This window comes from Pelodiscus sinensis, chromosome 5, assembly GCF_049634645.1.
Source record: "Pelodiscus sinensis isolate JC-2024 chromosome 5, ASM4963464v1, whole genome shotgun sequence".
In the NCBI taxonomy this organism is placed as follows: domain Eukaryota; kingdom Metazoa; phylum Chordata; order Testudines; family Trionychidae; genus Pelodiscus; species Pelodiscus sinensis.
This window is the reverse complement of record NC_134715.1, coordinates 2,176,372-2,191,672: the sequence shown is the minus strand read 5'-3', so window position 1 is coordinate 2,191,672 and position 15,301 is coordinate 2,176,372. Positions and strand designations below refer to the sequence as shown.

At 48.6% G+C, this 15,301-nt stretch overlaps 1 protein-coding gene and 1 long non-coding RNA gene across 19 annotated transcripts in view; one reads left to right on the top strand and one right to left on the bottom strand.

Moving 5' to 3' along the window:
- LOC112546581 (uncharacterized) overlaps positions 1-1,099 on the top strand; it is a 337,205-nt gene extending 336,106 nt beyond the window's left edge. The window contains exon 8 of the long non-coding RNA XR_012903935.1: positions 948-1,099. This is a non-coding gene — a long non-coding RNA (uncharacterized LOC112546581). The remainder of the gene's footprint in view (positions 1-947) is intronic.
- Positions 1-15,301, bottom strand: part of ADGRL3 (adhesion G protein-coupled receptor L3) — a 635,479-nt gene that overhangs the window by 124,601 nt on the left and 495,577 nt on the right. For all 18 annotated transcript variants that reach the window (XM_075929235.1, XM_075929232.1, XM_075929231.1 and 15 more), the window contains 2 exons: positions 6,207-6,390; positions 3,236-3,358 (listed from right to left, as the gene is read on the bottom strand). In XM_075929235.1, coding sequence (XP_075785350.1) covers positions 3,236-3,358; positions 6,207-6,390 — 307 coding nt within the window. The remainder of the gene's footprint in view (positions 1-3,235; positions 3,359-6,206; positions 6,391-15,301) is intronic.

The following is a 15,301-nucleotide window of genomic DNA, read 5'->3' as shown; positions in this document are numbered from 1 at the left end:
AGGTTTTCTCCCTTTCCATAAATCCATGGTTAGGGATGGTACGTAAACCTCACAATCCCAGCAAGACGATTCCTAACTGAAGCTATTACTTTTTTGGCCCATCATTGCAAAGCCTGAAGAAAGGCAGCAAGTTAGTTTTCCTTTGTAAGGATTAGTATTTTTTTTTTAATCTCTCCACTCCTGGATCAGGCCGCTGTGCCGGTACAGTCCCCAGCTTGTGTGATTTCAAGACAGACTGTCACCGTTGGATGACAATTGTCATGAGGTACAAACTCTGGTTGAAGACTTGAGGGAAAATTCCCCAGTGGGACAAAATTCCCCAGCACTCACACAGTGGCACGCAAAGTAGGTCATGAGAATGGTCATACTGAGTCAGACCAAAGGTTCATCTAGCCCCGTAGCTTTCTAACTTCACTGTGCCGTGATCCCCTTCTGACAACTAAAATGGCTACATAACCCCAGGAGGGGGGAATGGAGACCCAGCGTGCCTGAACCCCGGTGTCCTAGGTGGGAGGGGGCAAAGCTGAAGGCCAAGGGTTTCTATCCTGAGTGGGGACATCTAACCCTAAGTGGCAGGGTTCGGGCTTGGACTTCAGACTTGCTGGTGCTCATGGCCAGCACCAGCCTTTTGGCAAATCCACTTCCGAAGTGGAGCTAACAAAACTCAGATCTAATTGCCACACAGCGCAACCAGCTGGTCTCCACAGCCATTGCTATCTTCACAATAGCACAACCCAGTGCCATTTTGCCCATTTGGAGTTACTCCCGTCTGCCCAGGGAGGAGACATTGCCAAGGAGTTTGAAGAGCAAGTCTGGTAAAATGTTATCACCGTTCTGGCTTTTGCAGCTGAGTCCAAGCCTATTCTGGTCACAGGCTTCGCAGCATGCTATGCGGATTGCTTCCCTGTCTTTCAAAGCTTGTTTACAGAGTTTCTTTTTCCCCATAGATTTCTGAAGTCCACCCACATATGGTGAAATACGAGTCCAATTGAAGACCACAGAAGTTCTGCCATTGACCTCAACAGGCCCGGGATTTCACCCAATTACATATTCTCTTTTAATCCTACAATTTCAGGGCTAAATCTAGATGACACTGAACTAAGTGGCAAAATACCCATTGATCTCTGCACGACCGAGGCTGCGCCTTCAGGATTTTTAACAGTTTAACCTCGTTTCCCTAGCATTATACTCTCCTACGCCTTTATATTTTGCCTATTTTGCAACGATCCGAGCACTGTAGCATTTACAAGCACACACACGGTCTAATGTTCAAAAGCAATACACACTCATTACAGAACAATAAAATAAATGAGCAGAGTATTTACTTTAATGGATCTCATAAAGAGAAATTTGTCAAGCCTTGTAGTACACACACAGAGCCTGGCACTTCACGGTTTGGGCTAGAGTGGATCTATACAGACAGATCAACACATGTGTCTGCTCAAATTACTGAACTAGAAATGCACAACTTGGTGGCTTAGAGACCGTTCCCGTCTAACGTAATCTTTAATTTACAGCATACCAAGAGGCTCAGAAGCTTTAGAGATAAAGACACTGAGGATTTAGATTCATAACTTTTAATCATCTCTCTTTGGTGTGTTGGCTTTTGGTGTCATTATTCTTCACTGGGCTCCCCCCTCCCCATGTCTGTACACTGCAGCACTTCAGAACGAGGTTTTTAGGTACGTCTTTTTTCCCAGGTATGGTTCTCACCATAGACCCCGGATGCTAACTACTAACCGAGACTCAGCGTTATCTCCCACTGCACCATGATTTAACAAACCCATGTGCATTTAGAGACCCTCAACCCTTCCAAAGACCGACAGTCACTTGGCAGGAAGAGAAGGTTCCAATCAGCCAACTTAGCATGCAGCCAAGGTCATGGGGCAGTGAAATCATATGAAACACCAGGTGCACAACAGCTTTTATGGAGGCTCCTAAGTAAAAAATCAATCAATCAAATGGACTAGGTGAGATGCTCCCATCAAGTCACGGAAAAGATCTGTAAAGTATTAGGATATCACAGAGACAGGAAGAAGACATAGTTACTTTGATGGCACTCATTCATAAGCACTAAAGCGAAATTTACGAGGCACCTTATTAAATAACTCCAAATGTATGTTTTGGCTAAGGGTCTGAAGATGAGGGCAGGGGCTTGGCTTGAAGCCTCTGAGTTCCTATCTCGGTTATTTTTAGGGCCACAGAGCACGAGTCTCACAAGCATGAGATTGTAGACCCAGGCTCTGAGACTTGCTGCCCCTTGCCGTGTGAATGTACCCTAAGAAGAACTGGATCTGGTCATGTAGACTTTTTTGCCTCTCTCAGCTACTAACAAGAGTCAGGAGAGAAGAGAGAGGAAAAAAAAGTGCATCTCAGTTGAGTAAGTTAAGGTCACACCAAGGTACAGTCACTAACAGTTTATACAGAGTTAGCAAACCTTCACTTGCTATTGCACTTGTTATAGAATCCAATGGGTCGCTAGGTTACTTATTACGGTTACAAACACTCCTTGTTTATTTGTATTATCACAGTGTCCAAAGTCCTACTCCTGGATCAGGGACAGTAAAAAGGCAGAACGAAAAAGAGCCCCTGCGGCCAAAGAGTTTGCTACAGCTCTAGTTACACTATAAGCTCTTTAGGGCAAGGATTGTCTGTGTGTCCTGGGTTTGTACAGCACCTAACACCACAGGGCCCTGATCCACAAATGGGGCTCCTACATGCAACTGCACTCACCACCACCAATAACATCTTTTTAATTGACGTGCTTATAACTCCAGGTTGAACCTCTCTAGTCCAACACGCTTGGGACCCGACCAGTTCTGAACCAGAGAATGTGCCCAACCACAGAAGGTCAATATTGTCTAGCAGCATTACCAACACTTCCACTGCTTGCTGGGCTCTTAGAAGACATTGAGAGGTAAATTAGAGTGAAATAACAGCCCAGAACAAGGAGAGTCAGGTCTGGTGGCTGTGAATAAACTTCATGGGACCACGGGAAACTCAGCCACACCCATGGTAAGTGGACATCCAGCTAACAAAAATCATGCTGGACTATGAATGTTTTCGGTCCAGAGAGTTCTGAACTACAGAGGTTCAACCTGTACCTACAACCGACACCGCTCATGTCTGCAACAGCTACTAATGATGTATTCAACCTTTATAAGCAATTTTTAAAGGTAACCCAGTCGGCGACCCAAATCAAACAGCGGGAAAGGCACTAATGGTCAGCACCCACCATTTCGCCCGTTTTGTTTCAGTGTATTTGCTGATAGCTGGATGGCACTCCCGTGGCCCATGTTCTGTGGAAATTTCAGGTCTTCTAAATTCCCATCGGTACTTAGTCTTGCAACTTCCAATTCTGTCAGCAAGAGAGAGGTGAGTTATGGCACGGTAACAGAGAAAATCCACTACGTCAGTGCACTGGTATACATCTAAGCTACAACGCTGGTTTTGAAATAAAATGCAAACTCTAGGCACCATGTAGAGTGTTTCAGGCTAGACTCTGTTTGGACAAGGGATTTAAAAACCACCTGGAATAGTTATCTGGTTAAATGTTTGTTTAACCAGTTAAACACTGCCTGCAGGCATCAGGGCTTGCTTGGGCTCCTTCCCCACCTGTAGCTGGTGGGGGCTGCCCCTGCCCTGCCTCAGGTCCAGGCCCACCGCCTGTTGTGGCCCTGCTGGCTGGACCACCATGGGGTAGAGGAGGGGTCTGGTTAACCGGTTAGCCAATAAGCATGCTAGTAAGACATATCACAAAATCATAGAACACTAGAACTGGAAGGGACCTCGAGAGGTCATCAAGTCTAGTCCTCTGCCTTCACGGCAGGATCAACTTCCGTCTAGACCTTCCCTGATAGATGTCAGTCTAACCTGCTCTTAAATATCTCCAGTGATGGAGATTCCACAACCTCCCTAGGCAATTTATTCCAGTGCTTACTGATTCCAGTGCTTACTAGCCTTTAACATCCCCAATTTTGACTTTCATTTTCTTTTTGCCCTGAAGAAAGTTTAAGCATAATTCAATAAGAGCAAATACAATGCACTCTCTGTAGTAGATAAAAGCAACCAGTTCACGTAATCAAAGATATTAAAGACAACAATTAACACTTGAAAATCGGAACACGTTGGCCATTTGCCACTGGCTCTTGGTACATTGTGTGGATTTTTATCTGCACTCAAAGAAACGAAGAGAAGGGCTGTTCTCCTTTTACATGGTCCCTGCAGGAGGCCCACTTTCCATTTCACTTGTTTTTAATTACAACCGTCAGCTACAAAAAGAGACACGCTTGACGTCAATTGACTATATTAGTATGAAGTCACATCAAGCTGGTACACCCACTGATACAACAGATGTGTCCTATGGCTGGGATTTCCCAAAGAGATGGACGTCAGCATCCAGGTGCCAATGAAATGCAGCAGGAGTTGGAGCCTCACTCCCTTAGGCTCTTTTGATCTTTAGGGCATGTGTCTTTGCATGTCTAGCACAGAGTAGGCACCATCCTGTAGGCACTACTGAAATCCAAATCACAGGATCCCTCACCACACACGTGGAGTTGGCAAAAGCACTTATAAAACAGTATACCCCATAAAAGAGTTTGGCATCAACCTGTGATTTCTACTCAGATCTTAGTCAGCCAAATCTCTAAGACATGAGGGACTGGCCTTAGGCCACATCTCCACTTCCCAGATCAGTGCTGCGGCAGTCAATCTTCTGCCATTCCATTTAGCAGGTCTAGTAAAGACCTGCTAAATTGAGCGCCGAGAGCATCTGTCAGCACTGGTACTCCTACTCCTTGTGAGGAGTAAGGGAGGTCAATGGGAGAGTTTCTCCCATCAACATCCCACTGGGGGAACGAATGGTGCAGAAGTTTGGCATAAGCTAAGCTGACTCCAGCTACAGTTTTCGTGTTGTAGTGTGGACCTGGCCTTAGCCTTATGCACCCATTACAGGCGCCTAGCAAATAATGACCCGTAACAATGCATGTTTTGCCTGGGAAGCACTCAAGGTTTTGTCTGTTCAAGTAGGGTTCCCTACTTGCTGAAATATAATTTCTCCAGGGCAATGGGCTGAATCCACTAGCGATTTTTGCTCTGCTTCATTATAAATCACTAGATTCACTAGCAATAGAGCCCTGTGTGGCTACAACTGTCTACCTGCTGATGTGGATATCTGTGGATAGACATTGGTAGCTACAGATTCTCAGGGCTCTCCTCCTGTCAGAGGATTCGAGACTCCCAGGGCTGGCTGAGACATCAGGAGTCATCAAGTCCAGCCCCCGGCCCAAAGCAGGACCAACCCCAACTCAATCATCCCAGCCAGGGCTGTGTCAAGCTGGGACTTAAAACCCTCTAGGGATGGAGATTCCACCCCCTCCCTAGGGAACCCATCCCAGGGCTTCCCCACCCTCCTAGGAACGTCATTTTTCCTAATATCCAACCTAGACCTCCCCTGTGCACCACCCATCACTCTAGGGAGCCAGTGTTCTGCATGGGCAGCTCCCCCTGGCAGAGCAGCTGTACTTCCACCAACCCCACCACCGGCTGTGGGGTCTCCTTTCTGGGGTCAGACAGCCGCTCTGCTGGAGGCGGTACCGTTGCTCTGCCGGGAGGAGCTGCCAGCAAGGGCTGCTGGCTCGTGGGAGAGGCAGCACCATGCTCCTCTCTGTTGGCTGCAGTGGTGCTTAGGAGTAGAGCCTGTGGATCAGCAGAGACCGATGTGTATTAGGGATGTTAATGGTTAACCGGTGGGGGCTGGGCAGCCCTGAACAGGAGGCCCACAGCCCGGCCTGAGCAGCTGCCACCGACAGCAGGGAGGCCACTCCAGGCCGCTCACCCCCTTAATCGGTTAACATGTTAAACAAAGATCAATGGGTTAATTAATTAAATGGGATTTTCCATCCCTCATGTGTATCCAAGGGAAAGGTCTGAAAGTTGCACCCGGGGAGGGGCGAGCCAAGCCCCATTCAACCCCCAGGCTCTATTCCAGCGCTGTGACAGAGGGACGCTCAACGAGGAGAGGACGAGCCATCGCTGTAACGCATCTGGAGACGGAGCAGTTGGATTTCATCCTGACACCGTGATCTGGACCTTGGCACTAGAAGGTGAAGCCCTGTCCCTCCCCTGGCATGAATGGGACCAGGACCTCACCCAGCATTTCAAGCCAGTTTCTGCCTCTGGCTCTCTCCCTGGCCACAGCCACTTACGGATATTGTCAGTGTTCTCCCTGACAATGTCTGACTTCAGGAGGTTATCGGCCAGCACAAAGGCACTTTCCTCCACCGTATCCAGCAGCATGGTGGCTGCCCGCAGCTGGTCGCTGGCCGTCAGGTCTCTCCAGGCATTCAGAGCCTGCGGCTGCAGGAGGTTATTAACCGTCTCCACCATGGCCTGCAAAGAGGAAAAGCAGAGTGAGAACGGGAGCTAGTGAGTCGTCAGGAGCTGCCTAGGCATCTACAAATTCATCCTGCCCAGCAAGGGGAGTGTACGACTGCCCCACTGCCTTGCCACTAGGGGCAATCTACAGCACATCCACCCGTTAGCTTTCCCTTTGGCTGGGGAGTGACTGCAAAAATGGTTCTTGTCATGAATTGCTCGGACGTCAGAGCAAGTGAGGGGTCTTTTTCTTTGAATGCTCCGAAAGGAAATTACATTTGGAGCCTCACAGGGATGGGAGGATGCCGGTAGTTACGGCGTCGACTGAATGCACCATTAAGAATTCGAGCCAGAGCGGCAAACCGATCTATCCCTGAGCAGGTGAGAGCGAGCTCCCCAGACTGCATTGCTTCGCCAGCGTGAGCCGTGTCCAAGCCACACCGGGCGACTGCTTACATAAGGCATCACATTTCAAATTTCTTTGCCGTAGTAACCACTGATCGCCCGGCTGCCGCGGACAGGGTGCCCCACGTTGCAAAGGGACAAGGCGCTCTCCCATTGGGAACGTCCCAGGGGTTGGTCTGGGCCAAGTGAACTGGAATACGTCCCCGGTTTGTAAGCTGCAGTCCGGAGCGTCTCCTGACTGTGAAGATTTCAGGAAGGGCAACTCAGTTGCTAATCACTGCTAGCCCAAGATGCATGCAGCTCGCATGATTTTAAATGAGACCAGCAGTGCCCTGGCTAGCAAAACTTACTGCATGTGGGGACAATAAAACCAGCTCATGTTTTCTTCTGTCGGTTCGTGTTTTCATGGTTACTAGCTGCTACAAAATCCTGCTTCATAATGAAACACCTCCACTGCCAATTAATACCAGCTTCAGCCGCTAACTGGCCTTTTGAGGTACAGTTGCTTTTCTTGATGTTTTTCCATATGTGGAAAGCCCTGGCATCAAACCCCCCTCTACCGCAGTTCTGTGCGGCAAATTCAACCCTGCATGACTTCGCCCATTTGCCGCCCCACAGAGCTCACCGCGGCTTACTCAGATTCACTGCTGGGTCTCCCTGCCTCCAGATCTGCAACAGGGCGTATCAGAGAGATACCGCATGGCCCGTTTCCTAGCAAGTCATCAACAGCCCCGGTGCTAAAAGGACATGGCCAGTGAGATGGGGCACAAGGCTTACAGGCCCGATTCACCAATGCCCTGTCTTTTCTGCAGTCATGTCATGTGCAGAGGGAGAACAACCTGCTACCTGATGAGAACGGGAGTCGCTTTCCTCCATATAAGAGGCAGGCTAGAGACTGCAATTGTCAATTCCCCAGACAATGCAAGTCTGTGGGGAATTCCTCCGTGCAGGCCTCCCTTGCAGTAAGGCCCAGGGAGATGCAAAGACTTCAAGATATTCCAGCCCTGGGGACCAAGCCACTTCTATGATTATTACCGAAGTAATCCCAGGAGACCCCATCACAGCCCAGGGCACCAGTGGGCTGGGGGCTATACAGACAGAACAAGACAACAGCTGCTGTCCCAAGGAGCGGACAATCACACGAGACCACAGACAGACACAAGCAAAAGAGGAATACAAGGGAACAATGAGACACTACTGCAGGATAGGCTGTGATCTCTACACCCCAGCTGCCTAGCTGTTGTCAGTGGTGTTTGTGACGCAGGAGAGTTTTAAAGAGGGTGCATCCTTTTAATGACACTTTCAATGAGATCATGCAAATGACAGTAAGAGCCGATCCAGGGACACCATGCATTCCGGTGTCACTGGTTCAGGTCATCAGCAAAGGACTGGCTACACTTCAGAACTGTCCTGTCATGAAATGTCCTCATCCTACCCCACCATTTAGAAAGTCTGTCACAGAAATCTACATTTCTCCTTTCCCCCTGAGAGTGAGGGCTTGGGTTTCAAAACCGCTGTGCATCCAGCATCCCGGTTCTTGCTGATTGAAGCTTTTGAACATCAGGTAAGAGCGGGTCAACGGGCTATTCTGCATAAACTGGGCTGCCCAAGAAGGTTCATATAAATCATCCATCTGTTCAAGATGTGGGCGTACCATGGATTTATCTTAATGCCTCTCTATAAATCCCCGGTACACCCACATCTTGAATGCATCTCGATGTGATCACTTCACTTACAAAAAAGATTTCTTGGCAGTGGAAAAAGTTCAGAAAAGGGCTACAAAAGTGATCAGGGGTATGGAATGGCTATCACAGGAGGAGAGAGTAACATGACTGGAACTTTTCAGCTTGGAAAAGAGATGACTAAGGGGGATATGAGAGAGGTCTATAAAATCATGACTGGCATGGAAAAAGTGAATAAAGATGAGTTGTTTATTCCTTCCCGTAACACGAAAACTTGAGGTCCTTAAATGAACCTAATAGGTAGCCATTTTAAAACAAATAAAAGGAAGCATTTCTACACACAAGACAGTCAACCTGTGGAACTCCTTGCCAGAGGATGTTGTGAAGCCCAAGACTACAACAGGGTTCAAAAAAGAGCTAGATAAATTCATGGATGTTAGGTCTTTGCCTGTGTGCTCAGCCATACCCCCAGAGACTTAGACCAGGGGATATATATCCACACCTGAGTCTATGGCTTCCTCTTTGATCTTCAAAGACTCAGTGCTAAGACACTGGGGAGACATCTCACATAGGCATTTTTAGCAGAGGACTGTGCCTTGGTGGCACAGACACAATAACCTTAAGATCATTACCAACCATCTTTCTGAAGCATCCGGGCTCTTGGCTTCACCAACAGCCTCAATAAGACAGAGGTCTTGTTCCAACTGGCACCCCATTCCCAAGCATGAATGCCAACCACCTCCCTCCAAGGCACACAGCTGAGAAATGTGAATCAGTGCATGCATCTGGGCGGCACCATCTTGAGCGATGGCTCCCTTGATAACCGTCTTCCGAACTAGTAGAGCCAGCCAGCCTCTTGGACGACTCAGAACGTGTACCCCCTCTGCTCACTTATGGGCACTCCCGGGTAGGACAGCGCAACCAATAGTTAGGTCCTTGAGAGAGTGAGCAAACACAGCCAGCACTGAGGAAACACTACTGAGAGCACAACGTGGCAGGATGGGACATGGCACCAGAAAAGAAGACCATTGTCTCCCAACGTAGATCTTATACGGAAGTTGAGTCAGAGCAAAGAAAAGAAGGGTCATCTGTCTGCATGCTTCAAAGACAACCTGACGAGAGCTTCCAGGGGGCTGGAGAATCTCCTGATTGTGAAGAGTTCAAAAGAGCAGCTTAGTTGCTAATCGCCGCTTGAGTTCTCCAAGAACTCAAGGCACTGACTCAGACCCAGCCCTACAGACAGTCTCTGACAAGAACGAGCAGCTTGTCCCAGTTTTGAGAGGGATCAACGAAACTGTCTCCATGCTGTGTGTGAAAGCCCCACAGACCTGTGTCCTCTATCATCATCGATACGGACTTTCCATGCCTTCCGTGCAGCCGACTCCGTGCATCAGGGGACAGGACTCAGTGACCTCTTGAGGTCCCTTCCAGTTCTAGTGTTCTGTGGTTCTGTGACTTCAGAGTCATATACACGGATGTAGTTGAGAGCTGAGACAATAACACCATTGTTGCCAGCGATGGACTACCAACCGCAGTCTGGCCTTTATGAATAAGAAATGTAGCTTCTAGATATTTCAACTAATTTGTAAAATGATCAGAATAATAAAACACACACACAAAAGACCCCAACCCTTTGAAAGCTGGCAACGGCATCTAAAGTAAAATGATCAATTTAGCCAACAAAGAAGCTCCACAGCAACAGGTTTTTTTGGTGAAGTATTTAAAAACCTTAAATGCAATCTAAATAATGTTTCATACAGTTTGGTTGCTTCCTTCGGCACCTTTATCTCCAGAAAGAGCAGAATGAAGAGCTGTTATTATGAGTGATCAAAGCCAAGCCTGTTCTGCTTGGCGTGAAACCCACAGGCACCTTGCATAGGCATGGAAACATCCCATAGTCAAGAAAAGCAATTAGGCACCCACGCCACAAAAGGATGATTCCCTGCACCCACCCTCCCCATTGTTATGCAGGACACAATTTGCATCCCTTTCATCTAGCTCAGGAGGAGTGGGCCCTTTCAATCTTTGCTAAAACAACAGAGTGGATTTTATTTGTCGAATTATTTGAATGGTAGAAAGAATTAGTCTTAAGCGCAGATCTAGCTCTTGGGTGAAGGTGAGCCGGGAACGCAGATCTGACTCAATGTGAAACATGCTGAAATACTTGCATTGGTAGTAGCGCAACATCTGCTGCAAAGATTCTGCTTCCTAGAAAACCAATTTTTTTCTCACGTGTATTTCAATTTTTGTGGGACTGTTTACATGTGCACAGTTGTGAAAGACAGGCATTAACCACACACCAGACAAACTCTTTTGTGGGCCCTCTTCCCTCAAATCGCATGGCAAACAGGATGGCTGTTTTGGGAAACATTTACTCAGAGTAGCTTCACTGAGGCCAGCCCCTGTTCATCCCTGATCAATTAGGATCTGATTAAAAACTTATTACAATCAACAGCGATTCCCATTGACTTCCCATTCCCATTGATGGCCTGATTTGAACACGCCCTGGACCAAAGTTACCCCAGGGTTGACTCTGGCTCTTTGAACTTCCCCCAAAGCAGCACTCTCTTCCCCCAGGGTCAGGCACTGAACCAGTTTTCCTAGCACAACGTTTCTGAGTCCAGCACTTCATTACGGCGTAGCATTGCAGGCAAAGCCGTGGAGATGAAGTGTTAATGAAATGTTTGGATTTGGACTGAGGGCTGAGGTAGGTGTTCGGCTGAAACAAACCAGCGGTTGCCGGCTCAGCTTCTCAGGAAAGAGAGACTGCAACGAGCTGGAGGAGAACAGACAAAACACAGGGAAGCTGCTCTTCACTTACCAGAAGAGCTCCAGCCCGTGCATGGGCTCTACAGGTCGGACTCCTGCCCCGCTCCCCCTTACCTGCTGGTTTCTCAGGGTATGTCTGCACAGCGGCTGAGAGGCGTCTCCCAATCCAAACACCCAGACCTGAGGGGCAGGGAACGCTGCAGGGGCAGACTGCTCCTCTGGACACAGGGACCGAGTGCCTTACAGCTGGGAGGCCACATGGCCAGGCTAGAGCCTGATGCTCAACTCCCAGCCCTCCTCAGCCAGAGAGCTGCAGCATGAGGCCCGAAGAGCAGGTGTAAGATGAGAGTGTTGGGAGGGGAGAGGAGGGGGATAGGCAACCCAAGAGACAGTGACGATCCTCTAAAAGCTACGGGTTCCTAAATCCCATAGGCACCTTTACACGAATAAACAACCCCCAAATTCCACTATTATTTGGTGAGTTCAACATTTTGCCCCCCCCACCCCCGATCTTCTCTTCAGCCCTGTACAAATACAGCCCCTCTGAGAAGAACTGCGCACACATGAGCAGGGCTGGCCTAAAAGGCTGTTGGGAGGCCTCCTGCAGAATAGAAGTTGGGGAGGTGCGTTTCTCCCCCAGTTCCTCCCACAGCTATGATCACTGGTGCTTCACAGCGCTGGAACGTGCTGTGCTCGGGTGGGGATTTGTGGGTTTTGTTACATCCCTGAACCAGAAAATGACTGCGGAGTAAAGCGCTAGTCAGGCCCGCTGCCGGGGAGCAAAAGTGACCGTTGCCCTGGGACCCGGCGTTTCCAAGGGACCCAGGGTTCCCAGCCTCCGGAGCACCCCACAAACTTAGGGCAGCTCTGAGGGGGGAGTGCACCGTGCTCCCAGTGGCACAGAGGACTGGATGCCTCTGGCCTGGCCCTGCGCCTTCCGGGAGCACAGAGCTGCCCCTCACCTTGCCCAGGGGCCTGCGCGGGCTGTCAGCTCCTCTGGTGCCAGTTCAGACTTAGCCAGAGAGAAACAGAGTAGAAAGGGCCCCACAGGTGCAGGCCAAGGGATACGGTGTACGTGAGACCAAGCGCGACAATACATCGGTCCCACTCCTGCACCCGCAGACGTTAATGCAGAGCCCTTTGCCTTCGGTCGTGTCAGTCAAGTCCCCTGACACGTGGACGTGCCCAGGAGAGACAGATGCACAACTGCCACTGAAAGGCCCTGTGTCCCAGGTGCTTTGGAAAACATCAGTGACCTTGCAATCACCGGAGACAGCAAGTGAAGCAGAGGCCAAGGAAAAGGTCTCAGTTCCTTGTGCTCCCTGCTCGTAGTCACTTGTCTCTTGTCCTATGCTTAGATTGTAAGTTCCTTAGAGCAGGAACCATCTCTTTGCTCTGAATTTGTACAGCTCCGAACACCTCTGACTCCACAGCCTGGCCGGAATACTCAGAGTAATAAGGAATAATGAACCACAAACAAGAGAGAAGAAATCTTCCCAAACAAGGACAAACTTGGCCTTTTCCTGGGATTACAATCAAACAATACATCCAACTGTAATTCTTCTTTTGCACAAACTACAAATTGATATTAACATGCATATCGTCAACAGGCAACTAATTAGGAGCTTTATAGTAATTATACATTACTGAAAGAATGATTTTACATATCCTGTTGATTTCCTTTGTGATAGTTGCTTTGTTCAGTAAAATTGCATTTTGCTTGTGTGTTTGTTTTTATCTTCTCGCCTTTTAGAAATGTCTAGTGAGAGTTTCTGGCGAAGTCACAATTATTCAGTTTTAAATCTAGGCATCTGCATACATACTGGTGCCGCATAAGCCTTGCAATATCTTTGCCAAAGCTTTAAAGTTTGCATTTTGAAAACAAAATAGTTTGTTACAGTCAAAATCACTGCCTTGCACTGGGAATTGACATTGGGAAACCTTGATGGGTGTAAAATCCACTCATCCCAGTTCTCTTACAGCGCAGACTGCGTGCCTCCCGGTATCACTGCATTTCAACCTTGACCTCAGCAAAATCAGGGGCTATCCTATCGGTCTCAGCTCTTTAAACATGTGGGTTCGCCTCCTGAGAGCGGGCCAGTAGTGTAAAAACAGGACAAAACAAAAACTTGCAAAGGATACAACCTTCCCACTTGTGAATGATAAAACCATTGTCAGAATTCCTCTTTTGCCCTTCCAATTCTACAGGACAAGCTGGTCTCTTTTGCAAAAGAGAACACGTGTGAGAGACGTGAATCCACCCTGCAGAGAGCTTCCTATTGTATACACGCAGCAACAACTGTCTTGTAGCCCTAACTTTCCTGGGAGTTTTGCATGAGTGCAGATGGTGGAACTGGGGCTTTCATATATGGCTCTTGTTATGACCCTGCTGGTTAGAAAACATAAGCTCCGAACTTTGCATTATCTATCGCTCTTTCATATTGTTAGTATTCACATTCTTTGGCCGAATGTGGATTGCAGCACAAAGCTCCCGTTACCGTATTAACCAGTCAGGAGCTAGCAGCAGCACAGGGCACAACAGGAGCAACAAAGCCAACTCGACCTAGGAAGGTTTCAACGGCTGCTCCCGCTGCCCTTTCAATGAAAGACGATTCCACCAGTCCCCATGGGCAGGGCCATCTCCACATCCCACACAAGCCAATGGAAAGGAATATGCCCACACATTGTTTACTTGCTTTCTTGGTTGTTCTTGTGATGTTATTCCAGAAGCCCAAGTGCCTTCCCCAGCTCCTGGGGACAGCTGCTGTCCTGGGCTTAGGGAGGTAAGGGAGGGCACCCCAAAGGCACACACCACCTCAATGTAGGTGAGGCGGCGGGATGGGGTTGCCTTACTCTCATGCAGAACTTTCCGGATGCAGCCCGGGGAGTGCACTGCCCCATCCCGGGTGCGGGTGCAGCGTTTATAATCTTCTATACTTCTTGGACGCAGCGTGTGTAGAGTGAGGGCCATTCCCAGGGCTCCCCGTGACGCTCTGGAGAGCCTACGCAGGGCTGTGGCTGCACACCACAAACTAGCCTCCAACATCTTGCCATCTGCTCCTATACTCATCACCACCACTTTACACCACTGTCGAGGCCTGGTGATTAGCGTCACAGTAACCTCGCTGTGTTCGGCTTTAGAAAAGTTTTGTGCAAGCTGGCCCTACAGGGGGCATCCAGGGCACTGCACAACACACAACTAAACCTACCCTGCCCTCCTGTCGCATGCAATCCAACTGCCGACTCGATCCGCCAGAAGGGTCCTACCCTCAAAGTAGGAATAAGATCCTCCGGAAAAGGGCGCTTTTTCCGGAGGATCGGGGCCAGTGTAGACGCTCTTTTCCGGCTTTTCTAAAAGCCGGAAAAAAGCGGCGGACATTTTTATTTAAATGCCGCGGGGGATATTTAAATCCCCCGCGGATTTCCCTATTACGATATCTGAAATTACCATGCCCCTTTCGGAAAAGGGGCCAGTGTAGACGTAGCTTCTAAGTGGTCACTGCTTTCCTAAATGTGGTTCCCTAAACAGGACAGTTATGCAGAAGAGGCCTCCACAGTGCTGAATATGGAGGAACAATTAGCACTTATCTCTTACATACAGCACCTCCGTGAATAACTCCCCCCGCCCCCACACACACAGAATGATATTAGCCTTTTTAACAACTGCATCCCATTGCTGACCTACATTAATGTTGGGACCCACTAGACCCTTCCCAGCCATACTGCTGCATAGCCTGAAGAAGTGGGTTGTGCCAACGAAAGCTCATGATCCTAACAGTGCTCTAGATTATTGTTTTTTAAGTTTTCCCACTTACAGACTAACTCGGCTACCCCCTGAAGCTTTTACTGCATAGCCAGTTAAACCCCATTGTGTAGTTGTGCATTTGCTTTTTCCTTCCTAAGGGGAGCACTTGGCATTTGTCTTCACTGAATTCCATCTCTTGCTTATGAATTTCCTACTATGAGTTATTGCCAAGCACCATTTATGCTGCTCTGAAGAACTCAATCATAAAACAAATCTTTTCTACAAGCAAAGCCAAACCATGCCAGTATTTGCAAGCCTCCCAACT